The 14,012-nt window shown below is 32.9% G+C and overlaps 1 protein-coding gene across 1 annotated transcript; it reads left to right on the top strand.

Moving 5' to 3' along the window:
* Positions 1–1,709: 1,709 nt before the first annotated feature.
* LOC130738948 (aldehyde dehydrogenase family 2 member C4) lies at positions 1,710–11,475 on the top strand. The gene is made up of 9 exons (XM_057591136.1): positions 1,710–1,938; positions 3,674–3,816; positions 7,500–7,883; positions 8,121–8,210; positions 9,876–10,049; positions 10,145–10,282; positions 10,438–10,575; positions 10,842–10,903; positions 11,036–11,475. The coding sequence occupies exons 1-9, from the start codon at positions 1,845–1,847 to the stop codon at positions 11,307–11,309; spliced, it is 1,497 nt and encodes a 498-aa protein (XP_057447119.1). The 5' UTR covers positions 1,710–1,844; the 3' UTR covers positions 11,310–11,475.
* The last annotated feature ends 2,537 nt before the right edge of the window (positions 11,476–14,012 follow it).

Below are 14,012 nucleotides of genomic sequence, written 5' to 3'. Positions count from 1 at the left end.
CGTGGGTGCGGGTAATTTTACTTATAGCGGGTTTTTATCTGTCGGTATCCTTGGGTGTGGATAATTTTGACATCCCTAAATGAATCATCTTCCTCTCGTTGTCAGTACCGGGGTGGTGGTGCATGTTTTCCCTAAAACTCAACAAGCTGGCCACAAACAATTTACAGTTGGAGTTGCTCACCGTAAAATTTTAAGATCTATCGCCGAAGCAAAATCTTAGTTGTCACTTCTCTTCCTCTCGTGTTCACGAGGCGGTGGGAGTGTCCGTTTACCCTAAAAATCAACGAGTTGGTCACAAACTCAATTTACATGTCGGAATTACTAACCGTAAAAGTTTCAAATATGTTGTCGAAATAGAAACTAAGTACGTGGTGGATCCTCTTACTCTCGTGGCCAAGGGCGCGATGGTAGTGTATGTTTCTCCTGAAACTCAACGAGCTGGGCATAAACTCCATTTACATATTAGAGTTGCTCAACGTAAAATTTTCATATTTGTCGCAAAAGCAGAAACTAAGTATGGATCGTCTTCCTCTTATTACCAAGACCGCGGTGGTGGTGTCTATTTCCCTTACAACTCAACGAGCTGCAGGCAGAGGCCTATCTAGGGAGGGAAAGGTAGGGTCCAAATCCCCTCAAGAATATATTTTTTGTCGGTTATATATATTTTTATATAGAACTTTTTTATATTCTTAGTCCGACCCCAATAACTTTGTAGATTTTCTAGAATGTAAATTTGCTTATAATATTCATTGATTTACTCATCCACTTTAACTAATATTTGTTGTAGCACTTCATGAGTTTTAGAAAAAAAAATGGTTAGCATATGAATGTGGTATGACCTTCACCAAAAATTCACGATGAGGTACAAAAGCAACAAGCAGTCAAGATAATTGAATTGATCTATTTGGGATGAGCTTAATACTGGAACAAGCTAGTTTGAATAAAAAAGGAGTATGTTATTTCAACTAAGTCATTATCATTCAGATGTTTCTCGAGATCTTAATTTAGGAAAAATACTCACTTTATCCGATTTTTACCAACGTGTTAGATGAAATTAGAAAAGCAACAATTTTTCCACATATTGGTAGATCGATACATATTGTTTTAACGCTTCATGTTTCAACAATATCAGCGGAGCGAGTTTTTATTTCAATGAAAGTTTTTAAGACTCGACTTCGCAGCAAGATCAAAAATTCTTTCTCATAAATTTATTAGTTGAAAATATTTAAAAAAGAATTTGCTGAAAAGATGATCGATAATACAATAATATATAATAATATAAATTTAAAATTATGAAAGAACGAAGAGTTGTATTTAAATTTTTTTTGTTTATTTTTTTTTGTTACAGGAATAAAATAATTTTTTTTTGTTTATCTAAAGTAATTAAGTATAATATTAATTGATAATTTTTATAGTTTTTTCCAGCTCCACAACAAGAAAATTCCAAATACACCCTAACTACCAAGGAAAGTTTTTACTGGACCCTATTTTAACATGTCTTATTATTGGAAATTTTTCAAATAGATATTAAAATATTATTGAAAACACCTAAATTATTGTGATTTTATTGGAACAATGCCAACAATTAAAGTCTAGAAAATATTATTGGGTGGTTTCTAGACAAAATAATTTATGATGCCAGGCTCATGTGTCATATAAGACCAAAAAGGTATTTTATACATTTGCCCCTCTGGCCACTCGTTGAATCTAATAGCTCCTGTGTGTATAAAAGAAGTCCCTTCCCAATTCTTAGAAACCAAAGCCTTAATTAACTCCAACAAGTTGCAATTGCCTTGTGATATTTTCTCTCTACTTTCATTCCATAGGTACACAAACAAACAACCATGTCAGGTCTCTCCAATGGCCACTCCTTCCAAATCCCCACCGTCAAGTTCAACAAGCTCTTCATCAATGGACAATTTGTCGATTCCCTTTCAGGTAACCTTCTTAACCAAACCTAATTTCCATGTTTGTTCTTAGCTAGTTATCTATCTCTATTTCCCCTCTTGGTTTGCAACTTAATTTCTTTCCTCTGTTTTTCCCCTGTTTTTTCCCTTCACGTGGAAATGGAATAGTGATACACTACACACACGAAATTTCACACGTCGATTCCAAAGACAGATGACGGTGAAAACTATGTATTATAGTGTAAAGCAGCAGTAAATACTATTAGATATCATAAAGGTTACCCTCACTCACCCGTGATTCTCGGATTTGATTTTGGTGCTGTGGCCTGTGAGACATGGACATACTCTGCATTCACTTAGCTACACGCAATTTAAACCGTACGATCAATATGTATTTTATCAAAATTAGATGATATATATGAATATAAATGGTAACCGCCGCGGATAGATAGACATATGAATTGGAAGAGTGAGGTTCATGATTCAATCATAGTCTATACTCAAATTGTGTGTGTGTGCGAACGATAATTTAAACTACGTTTGGTTTTCATTTTTAAAGCCTGTTTGAAGCATTGAATTTCAAGATCACACATTTCAATGTCCTAAATGTAAAAAATATTTTAAAACTCTGTTGGATGAAAACATTTTCAAGGCTTTTGTACTCTAGTAGTATAGTTTTTTTTGGAAATTACACTTTTGGGGTACTTTTTCTTTTATTTCTAGTATAAATCGCCACTGTCAGTGACGAATCTATTTATTTTTTTTAATTTTTTTAAAGAATCGCCAATAGCATTGGCGTTTTCATTTTTTTTTTCATTTTTTATATAAATCGCCAACCATGTTGGCGCTTTCTTATTTTTTATTTTTGTTTTTCTAACAATCGCCAACTATGTTGGCGTTTTTTACCTTTTTTTTTAAATCACCCACACGTTTTTTTAATTTTTTTTAAATTAGTAATTAAAATGGTATTTAATCAATTGATACTCACACACAATTTTGTGTCATTACTCACTTTTACAACACTTTAATCATAAATATTTGAACCGATATTTAAAGATAAACATATGCATTACGTAGTTTAGTTGGGGATGAAGAGTATTGGCCATCTTACTCAGGTCCCAATTGCATGCTTAGGCGAGAACTTGCTGGTAGACCAAATAATTTATTATCAAAGTGCTGTAAAAGTGAGTAATGACACAAAATTGTGTGTGAGCATCAATTGATTAAATACCATTTTAATTACTAATTAAAAAAAATTAAAAAAATGTGTGGGCGATTTAAAAAAACATAAAAAGGTAAAAAAACTCTAATATAGTTGGCGATTGTCAGAAAAAAAAAAAAAATTAGAAAACGCCAACCATGTTGGCGATTTATATAAAAAACGAAAAAAAAATGAAAACGTCAATACTATTGGCGATTCTTTAAAAAAATAAAAATAAATAAATAGAATCGCCACTGACAGTGGCGATTTATACTAGATTGGTAAATAAATAAAAAAGTACCCCAAAACTGTAATTTCCAAAAAAAACTATACTACTAGAGTACAAAAGCTCAAACAGCATATAATCCATTTATGTGATTCTCATTCATGCCACTATGCAAGTATGTGTCATAGAAATATTCATGATAAAGTCATTTTTATTATTAAATGTTTTATACAGTGATAAAGGTACTTAAACTTTTAATTTTTATCTTTAAATAATTTGTTAGAACCTTTTTGTGGTCTTGTTGTGGTTATTAAGCTTTTGTTGTCATGAAAAAAACAGGAAAGGAGTTTGAGACAATTGATCCAAGAACAGAAGAGGTGATTGCAAGGATCTCTGAGGGAACAAAAGAAGACATTGATGTTGCTGTCCAAGCGGCACGTGTCGCTTTTGATAGCGGTCCATGGCCTCGCATGCCTGGCGCTGTACGTTATCATTGTCTCTCTTACCTCTCTTTCTAAAACTGCATATCACATTTGACATTACCACTATAGTTTTAGTTTTATTTGACTTGCTTTTCTCCAATTGACTTGTCAGAATGATAATCTTATTTGGAAAGTTTTTTTTTGGGTTAAATCTAAATGGGACTTGAAGTTAAGTATAGGGTAAGCAACCAAACTAATGGTCCACTATTACTAATGGTTGATTCAGGATTTCCAATTAAGAAATTATTATATTAACATTTATTTTTACAAAAAAATAATTTATTGATTGATAAAAAGTACATGAGAATAACCTATTATGAAGATAGGAACAATAACAAAACCACCATTATAAGGCCAAACTTGGGAATGAGCCTCATTAAAATCTTATTAAAATCTTATTAGAAAAAACTTATTATAAGCAATTGGTCATATGTAAGCAACTAAAAAAATTATCCACCCTACAATCTCCATAGATTAATTATATCTTTACATGTGTATTAAATAAACGGTATTAGAAATATTTTTTAAGAAATAGACATAAATTCTAGAATGAGAATGTTGAGCATCCAAACTTTGACCCTCTTGTTAGAATAATGTATGGTTTATCTATTTGGCATGTAGTTTGGATTTATATATGACTAGTTAATCAAGTGCTGATGGGCATCATGCATAAATCCCCTACTTGCAGTTGTTTATTTATTTTTTTGTTGATTATGTCACTTGAATAATTGCAGTTCTATTATTTTGAGGTTTTTAAAATTTCTACATAAATCATTCAAATAAAAAATATTATCTAGAGGCAAGCATGTACAAATTTATAAGTAACATTAAAATTGTTTTGAAGAATTCAAACATTGAAAACATATTTCTTTTGGTCTTTTCAAACTTTGAAACATGAAATCTGGACGTTACTATTGTCTTGTCTTGTGTATTTACTATTTGGAATTGGAATTGGATTTTTGTGATAATTAAGCTTTGTTTATACTCAATGCATTGGAGACTGGACACCAATTGAGTAAATACAATGACCGTGGCCATAAAAAATGGTCAAAAACACAATTTTATTCATTTAATTTAAGTCTTTGTTTTATCCTGCTTTCTAAGATTTTCAAAGTATATCCCCTTAAAACTACCAGATTTCAGATGATCCATGTGATCCATTTGTTAATTAATGCACACAAAAGAGAAAATGAAAGATACTGCACATGGGCAGCTTCAGCCTTCATATATGAAGGGGGTTCCTTGACTTCTTCCTTTCAATTCCCCCACTTATTTATGTTAGCTGACCCCTCCACACCCAAGAAGTAGAAGAAAGCTATATAGGGGCCCCTGTCTCTTTTAAACTTTATTCTCTTATAATGACCTTTGATAATTTTTTATATAATGATATAAATTATTTTAAATGATAAATATTTTAAAATTAGGGTAGTATTATTTGTAATTTCTGTAGTATCATATATATATATGTTGAAAGAGAAATGTTACTCCAACAATTCAACCCCAGTAGTGGTAGACTGGACTCTTAAAGCATTTAATCATCCTATGTGGTATATATGGAGAAAATTTTATTGAAAGAGACCTATTCATTTTAAAGTGACATGTGAATCTTAATGAAATTAGTTTTCAACCGTCAACTATATATGAATGTGATTGTGTTTTCTGATGTATCGAAAAAAAACTATGAATGTGATTGGTGCAAATCCAAACACGCTTATGGTGCAAATCCAAACGAGCTTATGAAATAAGTCGAATATGGACTTAAGAATTAAGATGGCATGATGCATGAGAAAATAAACATGCCTATTGTGTCTTAACCTGGTTGAGAATTCATAGAGCCTCATAATCAGATATTCAGATGGAGTATTTGTTTAACAAGTTCTCTGAATGTGTTATGTCATGTGCTCTGACTTCGCACCTGAGAAATAGTCCCCCCAAAAAAATAGTCCAAACGTAAATGTCGGTCTACGACTCTAAGTTGGAGAAATTTAACTTGATTAGCAATATATACTATTCAACTTCAGTACTTTAGGACTCATTTTAAAAACAATAAATATTTGTCCATATCAATACACTCACACCGATTAGGAAATTTGGGTAAGGAGATGGATCCTTATAATTGAAATAGATATTATCGCTCTGTTTGGATGCAGAGTGAAAAATGAGAGGAAGAAATATAAGAGAAAAGAATATAAGAGAAAAGAATATAGAGGGAAAATGAGATGATTTTAAAGTTGTTTGTTTTGAGAGAAAAAGGAAGAGGAATGAAAGGAAAAGTGAGAATAATAAAAAAAAGTGTAATATATAATTACTCTTTTGCCCTTTATATAAAAAAGTTTCATAAATAATTCAAATAATTTTAAAATGCAATAATATACATTTTATATAGAACTATAATTAAATTATGACATTTTATATTTACTGAAGTTGTAATTCTAATTATTATAAGACAGATCAACGTTTTTTAAGGTAAAAATATATGAACGTTAATTTATTATTATTTTTAAAAACCAAATGAACCATTCATTATTAAAGTAAAATGAGGGTTGTAAAAAAAAAGTAAAATGAGGGTATAATTATAATTGGCACACTTTCCACTATGCACTGCTCATTTTCTTTGCTATCTTGCGGTGATTTCTAAACGGCAGGTGTGTGGTACGGTTTTCACCTTGTTTTCCTTTCCATGGGTGAAACAAACACACTAGCACAGTGTTTTCCAGTCACTTTCCATGCTATAGTTTTCCAGCCCCCTTGTTTTCCAACTTTCCAAACAGAGTGTATACAAATTTTAGGGGAGGATGGAATAATATTTAAATATTTTTTTATTGAGAAAAAAATTCTCTTGGAGGGCGATTGCCTTCGTCCCTGCCTATAAATTAGAGAGAGATGATAATAGAAGAAATGAGAAGTTGATAGATTATAATTTATAACTAATTTATTAATACTTATAAAAGTATTAAATGAAATAATATACATTTAATATAGATTTCCGCTGTATCGAAAAATATACATTTAATATTTTAAAAAATTGAAATTAAAATATGATTTATTCAGTAATTAAGAAATTTATTAAAGAAATCAGTAGGAGGACTCGGAGGAATACCATATCTTACTAAGTATCCCACTATAGATCTTTGCTTCTATTTTTTTCTGAAGAAAGTGTCACTTTGGTAAGCTTCTTAGAGTTATAATTATCTATAAAAGACTTTTGAGTTTATTTCAATAAATTTCTTGAATAAAACTATGAACAATCAGTCATATAATAACTAATTCATAATGTAAACTTTTAATTAAACTAATTACACAAACTCACATTATTCATCATCATTCCCACTGCCACTGGGTCCTTGGTCTGATGGTGATATCTTTAGTTTTTAAATACAGCAGGTAACCAGTCAGTTTGTGCACACTTAAGTACCATACACATTTAAGACATGGACCATGTAGTGGATTCAATTGCATTTAAGTTCCATTGAAACAAATTTTTCCACTAAGCTCTAGATCATTCAAAATAATTTATAGTACTAGTAAACACGCCAAAATGGATTTTCTTTTAACATTTTTTAGCTAGGGAGGGGTTTAAAATTAAATTACTTGAGTTTTCCCCTTTTGTTTCTTACTTTCATGTCAATTTCCCTCTTTTGTTGCTACATAGTAAAATTGACATGAAGTGGTTTGATAATCAGGAAAGAGGAAGAATTATGATGAAATGGGCAGAGCTAATTGATCAAAACATAGAAGAAATAGCAGCACTAGATGCCATTGATGCTGGAAAGTTATTCCAATGGTGTAAGAACGTTGACATTCCTGGAGCAGCAAACACTATACGGTACTATGCTGGTGCTGCTGATAAAATTCATGGTGAGGTGTTGAAACATTCTCGGGAGATGCATGCGTATACTCTATTAGAACCAATTGGTGTTGTGGGACACATCATTCCCTGGAACTTCCCTAGCACCATGTTTGTTGCCAAGGTTGGTCCTTCCTTAGCTGCTGGTTGCACAATGGTTCTCAAGCCTGCTGAACAAACACCACTTTCAGCTTTGTTTTATGCTCATTTAGCTAAGCAGGTATGTCTCCAACAAATGCTTCATATTTCCTTATCAATCATAATTGACTTTCACGAGTTAGAGGGTGTCCGGATACTAGTTGAGTGTAAGATGAATAGACTTTCATTTTCCATTCACTTTTTATCTCGAAGTGAATGTTAATGTCTGTTTACACTAGCGCTAACATGTATCCAAACATAGCCTTAACTGCTTGGGGCAAAGCTGAATATTGGTTTTGCTTGTTTTTATCTTTTGAAGGCTGGAATTCCAGATGGAGTGCTCAATGTAGTGCCCGGATTCGGTCACACTGCAGGTGCTGCAATAAGCTCTCACATGGACATTGATAAGGTAACTCAAATGCCGATTATTAGAATTCGAGTTAGGCATAACTCGAATTTGGGTTAGTGATAATTCCTAGGCAAGTGTACCTATTCGTTAAGTAGTAATAAATTATCGAACTCAAGGATTGCGATCGTCTAAAGCAATTTAACTTATTAAATAACTAAAAAGACTAAGGAAAAAGGTTTGGGGATGGATAATTGTTGTTGAAACGAACTTAATTAATTGCAAAGTAAAGTGAAAAGCAAGTACGTAGTATTGAAAACAATCAAAAGGGGAAGTACCTGGGGTAGGATTTCATCAATTTCACTTATGTTCTTAATAGACTAATTAACTCATGAATTATCTAACTTATTTATGGTGCTTGCCTAAGTTTCTACGTGATAATCTCTTAACTACGTAGAACTTCCAATTAAACTACTAACACTAATCTCTTAGTTCCTAGACGAATTTAATTGGAGAATTAAAACACTTAGTTACTAGCCAACACAATTAGAAGTTACCCTTATCTCTAAGGCGTAGGCGTTCCTAATCAATTCCTCACCGGATCCATATTTTATACCGATTTCTCAATCGCATACAAAATAGCAAATTAAGTTAATCTTCATGCATAAAGATTCATAGATAAAAGATGAGAAATTCATAAATAAAAATAGGATTCATGAGTCTAAAAAGTATATCAAAACATAAGATCAAAAGAGTCAAATCAGACACTCCAAGTACCTACGGAGGTTTAGCCAAGCATGACTTCCATGATCAAATAATTTATTGAAATAAAAAGGTTCTTCAAAAAGCTTCAAGTGCTAGGGTTAACTCCAGGAAAAAACTCAAAAACGGCTGCTGCTCTCAATACTGATCCCGTTTTTCTCCTCTGGTTCCAATATATATATTTCCGTTTCTTTCATTCCGTTTTCGTCTTTATCCCAAGTACAATCTGTTTTCAATCACGTGATCACCTTTTCTGTAGATTTTGCTTTTGGTCCAACTCTTGCCACGTGTCGCGTTGTAATTGGACCGAACTTTAAGTGTGTATTCCAGTACTTCGCGCACCACCATTCTTATGGTAGCCCTTCGTCATGATTGTAGCACATGGCAAAGAAGAAAACACCAACCGTTGGATCCACGCAGGTGCATGGTAAATTCCATGGAACAGCAGCGCCGGATCAGCTCCATTTTCCTGATTTTCTCTTTTCCTTTTATTCTGAAAATCCTAAAAAGATAAAATAAATTAAAATAAATATTAAAAAGATAATAACTCAAAATAAAACATATCAACTAAAAATAAAATAACTTAAATCCTAATAAATCAAAATAAAAATCATAAAAATATATAAAAATACTAAAAACCACATAAAAATAGTAAAATGCATGGAATAATCATGAAGTGACCTAAAATGACCAAAATATCCTAAATAATATGCCAAAATGCATGGAAATAAACTAGAAAAATAGCTTAAACACTCGGGTCATCAGTTAGGCTCTAATATCATATTAGAATTCGGGTTAGGCATAACTCTACTCCAAAAATTCGTTTAAAAGTGTGGATTGCTCTACTCTTTATAAGGATCTATCAAGCCATACCTGTGGTCAACAAGGAACCTTAATACCAATCATTTGGAAGTACCTTTGATTTAAAGTAAAACTAACAGAATTTTCTTGATTGTGTATATGTAGGTCAGCTTCACTGGTTCAACAGAAGTAGGCAGACAAGTAATGCAAGCTGCTGCTAAGAGTAATTTGAAACCAGTTTCACTTGAATTAGGAGGCAAGTCACCCCTTGTAATCTTTGATGATGCTGATGTGGATAAAGCTGCTGAGCTTGCTCTCTTGGGCATTCTATTTAACAAGGTGAAGTTTTTTTCATGAAATCCAAATCTTTATTACAAATTATAAGCCCAATTATGAATTCTCTAACAATCTTTTATATACTTGTTTGATTTCAGGGAGAAATTTGTGTTGCCGGCTCCCGTGTATTTGTTCAGGAAGGAATCTATGATGAGTTTGAGAAGAAGTTGGTGGAGAAAGCAAAAGCTTGGGTAGTTGGTGATCCTTTTGATCCTAAAGTTCAACAAGGGCCTCAGGTATGAACATAGCAGCACAAAGTGTAAAATTGTTTGTTTTTTAAAACCCGCCAACTACTAGATTTCAAGCATTGTACTTGGTTGTATGTATATAAAAAAAAAAGACTAGTTATTATAATCCTCCTCTGTTGGCTAAGAGTTTCTTCCTGTTTCAGGTTGACAAAAAGCAATTTGAAAAAATACTTTCTTATATTGAGCATGGAAAAAGAGAAGGGGCTACCCTTTTGACAGGGGGTAAAAGAGTGGGCAACAAGGGCTACTACATTGAACCTACAATTTTCTCCAATGTTAAGGTGAATTGTAATTCCACAAAGGATAAAAATGTTCTGTCTCCAAATAGTGTCTCAATTTTCTGTTCCACCAATGAAATCTCGTCATTTCAATTAAAAAGACGTCATGGGGCAGTTACAAACTTGCATAATTATTTTTAATCGACATATATTAGTGAGATAGAGAATGAGACAGGGGACAAATTATTTCAATCCCCTTTTAGCATATATTTCAGATGACTAACCATCACATTCTCTTTTCCTTTCTATTCATTATAACCTGTTTTTAGGAGGACATGCTTATAGTTCAGGATGAAATATTTGGCCCTGTGATGGCCCTGAAGAAGTTTAAGTAAGTCCTACTCCTAATTCTATTTATTATTATTACTATTGTAGTCTGATAACTATTGGTACCATTAATTTTATTTTATTTTGCTGATTTTGTTCATGAATACTAAATTCAATGATGAAAAATGAAAAACAGGACTATAGAAGAAGGAATTAAAAGTGCCAACAATACCAGATATGGTCTAGCAGCAGGCATTGTGACCAAGAGCTTGGATACAGCAAACACTGTGTCAAGGTCCATTCGTGCAGGCGTTGTTTGGATAAACTGCTACTTTGCCTTTGGGAATGACATTCCTTATGGAGGTTACAAGATGAGTGGATTTGGAAGAGATTTTGGATTGGAAGCACTACACAAGTATCTACAAGTTAAATCTGTTGTGACTCCCATTTACAATTCTCCTTGGCTTTGAAAGTTTTTTGTGTGCCTTCTTTCTGTGTAAACAATAGTGAACGATACCAGAGTTTTCGTATAAGTACTTCATCAAGGCAATAAAATGGTCCATACAACCAATTTGACGTGTATATCTTTCCTAATTATAAAAAGCTCACTGCTAAAGCTTGAAACATTTTGCTCTACTTTCTTTCTTAATTTGTTTGTTGGCTTTTTTAGATGGATTGGAAGTGCTAGATCATCCCATATCTGGGTGGGTTGGTAGACTAACAGGATGACTAACTAAAAAATAAAAATAATTAGAAAAAAATATTTAAAAATGAAAAACATGAGTCGCAACTTCAAAATATATGAATGTAACATTAAACTTCCGCAAAAGTCGTATCACGTGAAATCAAAACTCATAATCATCTTTCACCTCTTTATTTTTCATCCTGTAGAGGACCGGCACAGGCGAAGGGAGTAGAATCCCCTTCCGGCTCTTTCTCTTATCCTTACCACGACAACCATCGGCACCAGCTCCACGGGAGGAAGCTCTCGCAGAAGAACATGAATTATCTAACTCCATGGTGTAAAAGGAAGGGGTTAAAGAGAAGGTAAAAAGAAGGATTGAAGAATACTTGAAGAAAATAAGTATTTTTGTCCTTGCAAAATATGTATATTTTAGTGAATTATCTTTCAGGCCTATTGACACACAAGTCCATTAGCATCCAAGCTTTAGACTCGAGGGGCTATATCTCAAGTTCATCTCATAGTTGTATACGTCTAATGTGCCAATTTAGATATATAAGCCTACTCACTTCTAATCTCTAGACTTGAAAGGTTGTGTATCCTTCCATCTGGTCAATCCGAAGGACGCACCTTTCAACCAAGGTATCTCTAGTTCAGCACAAGATTTTGTACGCTAATGTGTCTATTCAAATATACAAGTATATCACTTTTAAAATTTAGACTACATAAACGGTCCAATAGTAATCAAAGTTTTTCCATCTTGTAGCATTCCACATAATTTAATTGGTTTCCTGCTTTCTGCGGTGTTATATTAAGAGCATTGTTATTATCACCACCCTCACATCTAATTATACTATTCTTAAAAGTGTGAAAAGATTAAAATACTCTTAAAAAAATAGCTTCCTAAAACCACCACAATCCCACTTTCATCTCAAATTTTCCCTCCAAACCACTCATCACCCCATTTCAATTTCACTTTTACCATTTCAGATCTTCTTTCTCTTCTCACAGTTTCTTCTTCTTCTTCCTCACGTTTTTCTTCATCTTTTCCATTGCGTGGTCGTCCTCTGTCATTCTCAATTTCTGTTAACTTCGCGTTCAACTGGTCAGCATTTGCTTCTCTCCATATTTCTGCATGTTGTCCTCTCACCGATGGTTTGACGATTGTTCTAGGTCCTTGGTGGGTTAGGTTTTTGGGTTGGGTCTCTGTTTTGGTAGGTTTCGTGCAGTTGTACTTGTTAATGTTGTTTTACGAATTCAAATGGAGACATTTCTCCTTCGGGGGGTTTTTGGTGTCGCACTGCTACAGCAATACTCTGCTAGGGGATTTTGTAATTGCGTGTTTTCGCCAGCTTTTTCTTTGATTTGGTCATTGTATTGTACCCATTGTTGAGAGGGGTTATTTCTCCACTATCTATCTATTTTAATATATTTTCACTTTCAAAAAAAAAACTAAACAAAAAATTATAAAATAGTAATTAATGTTATGAATAAAATATAAGTAAATGATGGAAGATAGGAGAAGAGAGGAGTTAGAGGTATAGAGAAGCAAGAGCCAGATAGAATACTATAGAATGAGGGTATGTTGTTTGATGCAACCTCCTCTATATTTATATTATTAGTCAATGAGCCAAGTATAAGGAGATAAGAGTACATGGGCTTGGTCCAATGGCCATCCTATTCATAACACTCCCCCTGGATGACAACCTCTTAAGAATGTGCCTCATTAAAACCTTCATAGGAAAAACCCAGTGGGATAAAAACCTAGTGAAGGAAAAAGAGTACATCATTCTATAGCTTGTCTTTGTACATTGCCTCATTAAAAACCGTACCATGAAAAACCCAATGGGAAAAAAATATGGTTAAGGAAAAAAGAGTACAATGCATTTTAATTGAGATATTTCAACCGACGAACTCAGATATTTCGCACAAGCTTTTCAAATGTTGTTGTTGAAAGAACCTTCATAAATAAGTCTGCTAAATTATCACTTGAACGAATTTGTTGGATGTCTATGTCACCATTCATTTGTAGATCATGAATGAAGAAGAGCTTCAGTGATATGTGCTTTGTTCTATCTCCCTTGATGTATCCTTCTTTAGCCTTGTGTTGTCTGCAAGGTGATGGATGAATCTCCAATGTATAATTTCTCATATTCATATTTGAACATTGAAACCGGAACTGGTTAAAAACATGTTCCATTTTATCAATCAATGACCAATTATGAACCAAACAACTATGCAATAAGTAATCAAAACTAGGATTATAACACATGTATTAGAGGAAAAATAAGATAAATCATTACTTAAAGTATTTAAGTGCAAACAATTATTATAAAGTACTATTATGAAGCGGTGGAACAAAAATAATCATGAAGACTAACAAGAAAACACGTGAGAAAAATATTAAATAACATTAAAATCAATTAAAACAGATAGTAAATAACACTTAATTTACAGACTGTACAAATTGCAATGACATTCACATATATTG

The sequence above is a fragment of the Lotus japonicus genome, chromosome 2 (genome assembly GCF_012489685.1).
Source record: "Lotus japonicus ecotype B-129 chromosome 2, LjGifu_v1.2".
In the NCBI taxonomy this organism is placed as follows: Eukaryota; Viridiplantae; Streptophyta; class Magnoliopsida; order Fabales; family Fabaceae; genus Lotus; species Lotus japonicus.
This window is presented reverse-complemented; position numbering and strand designations above follow the sequence as displayed.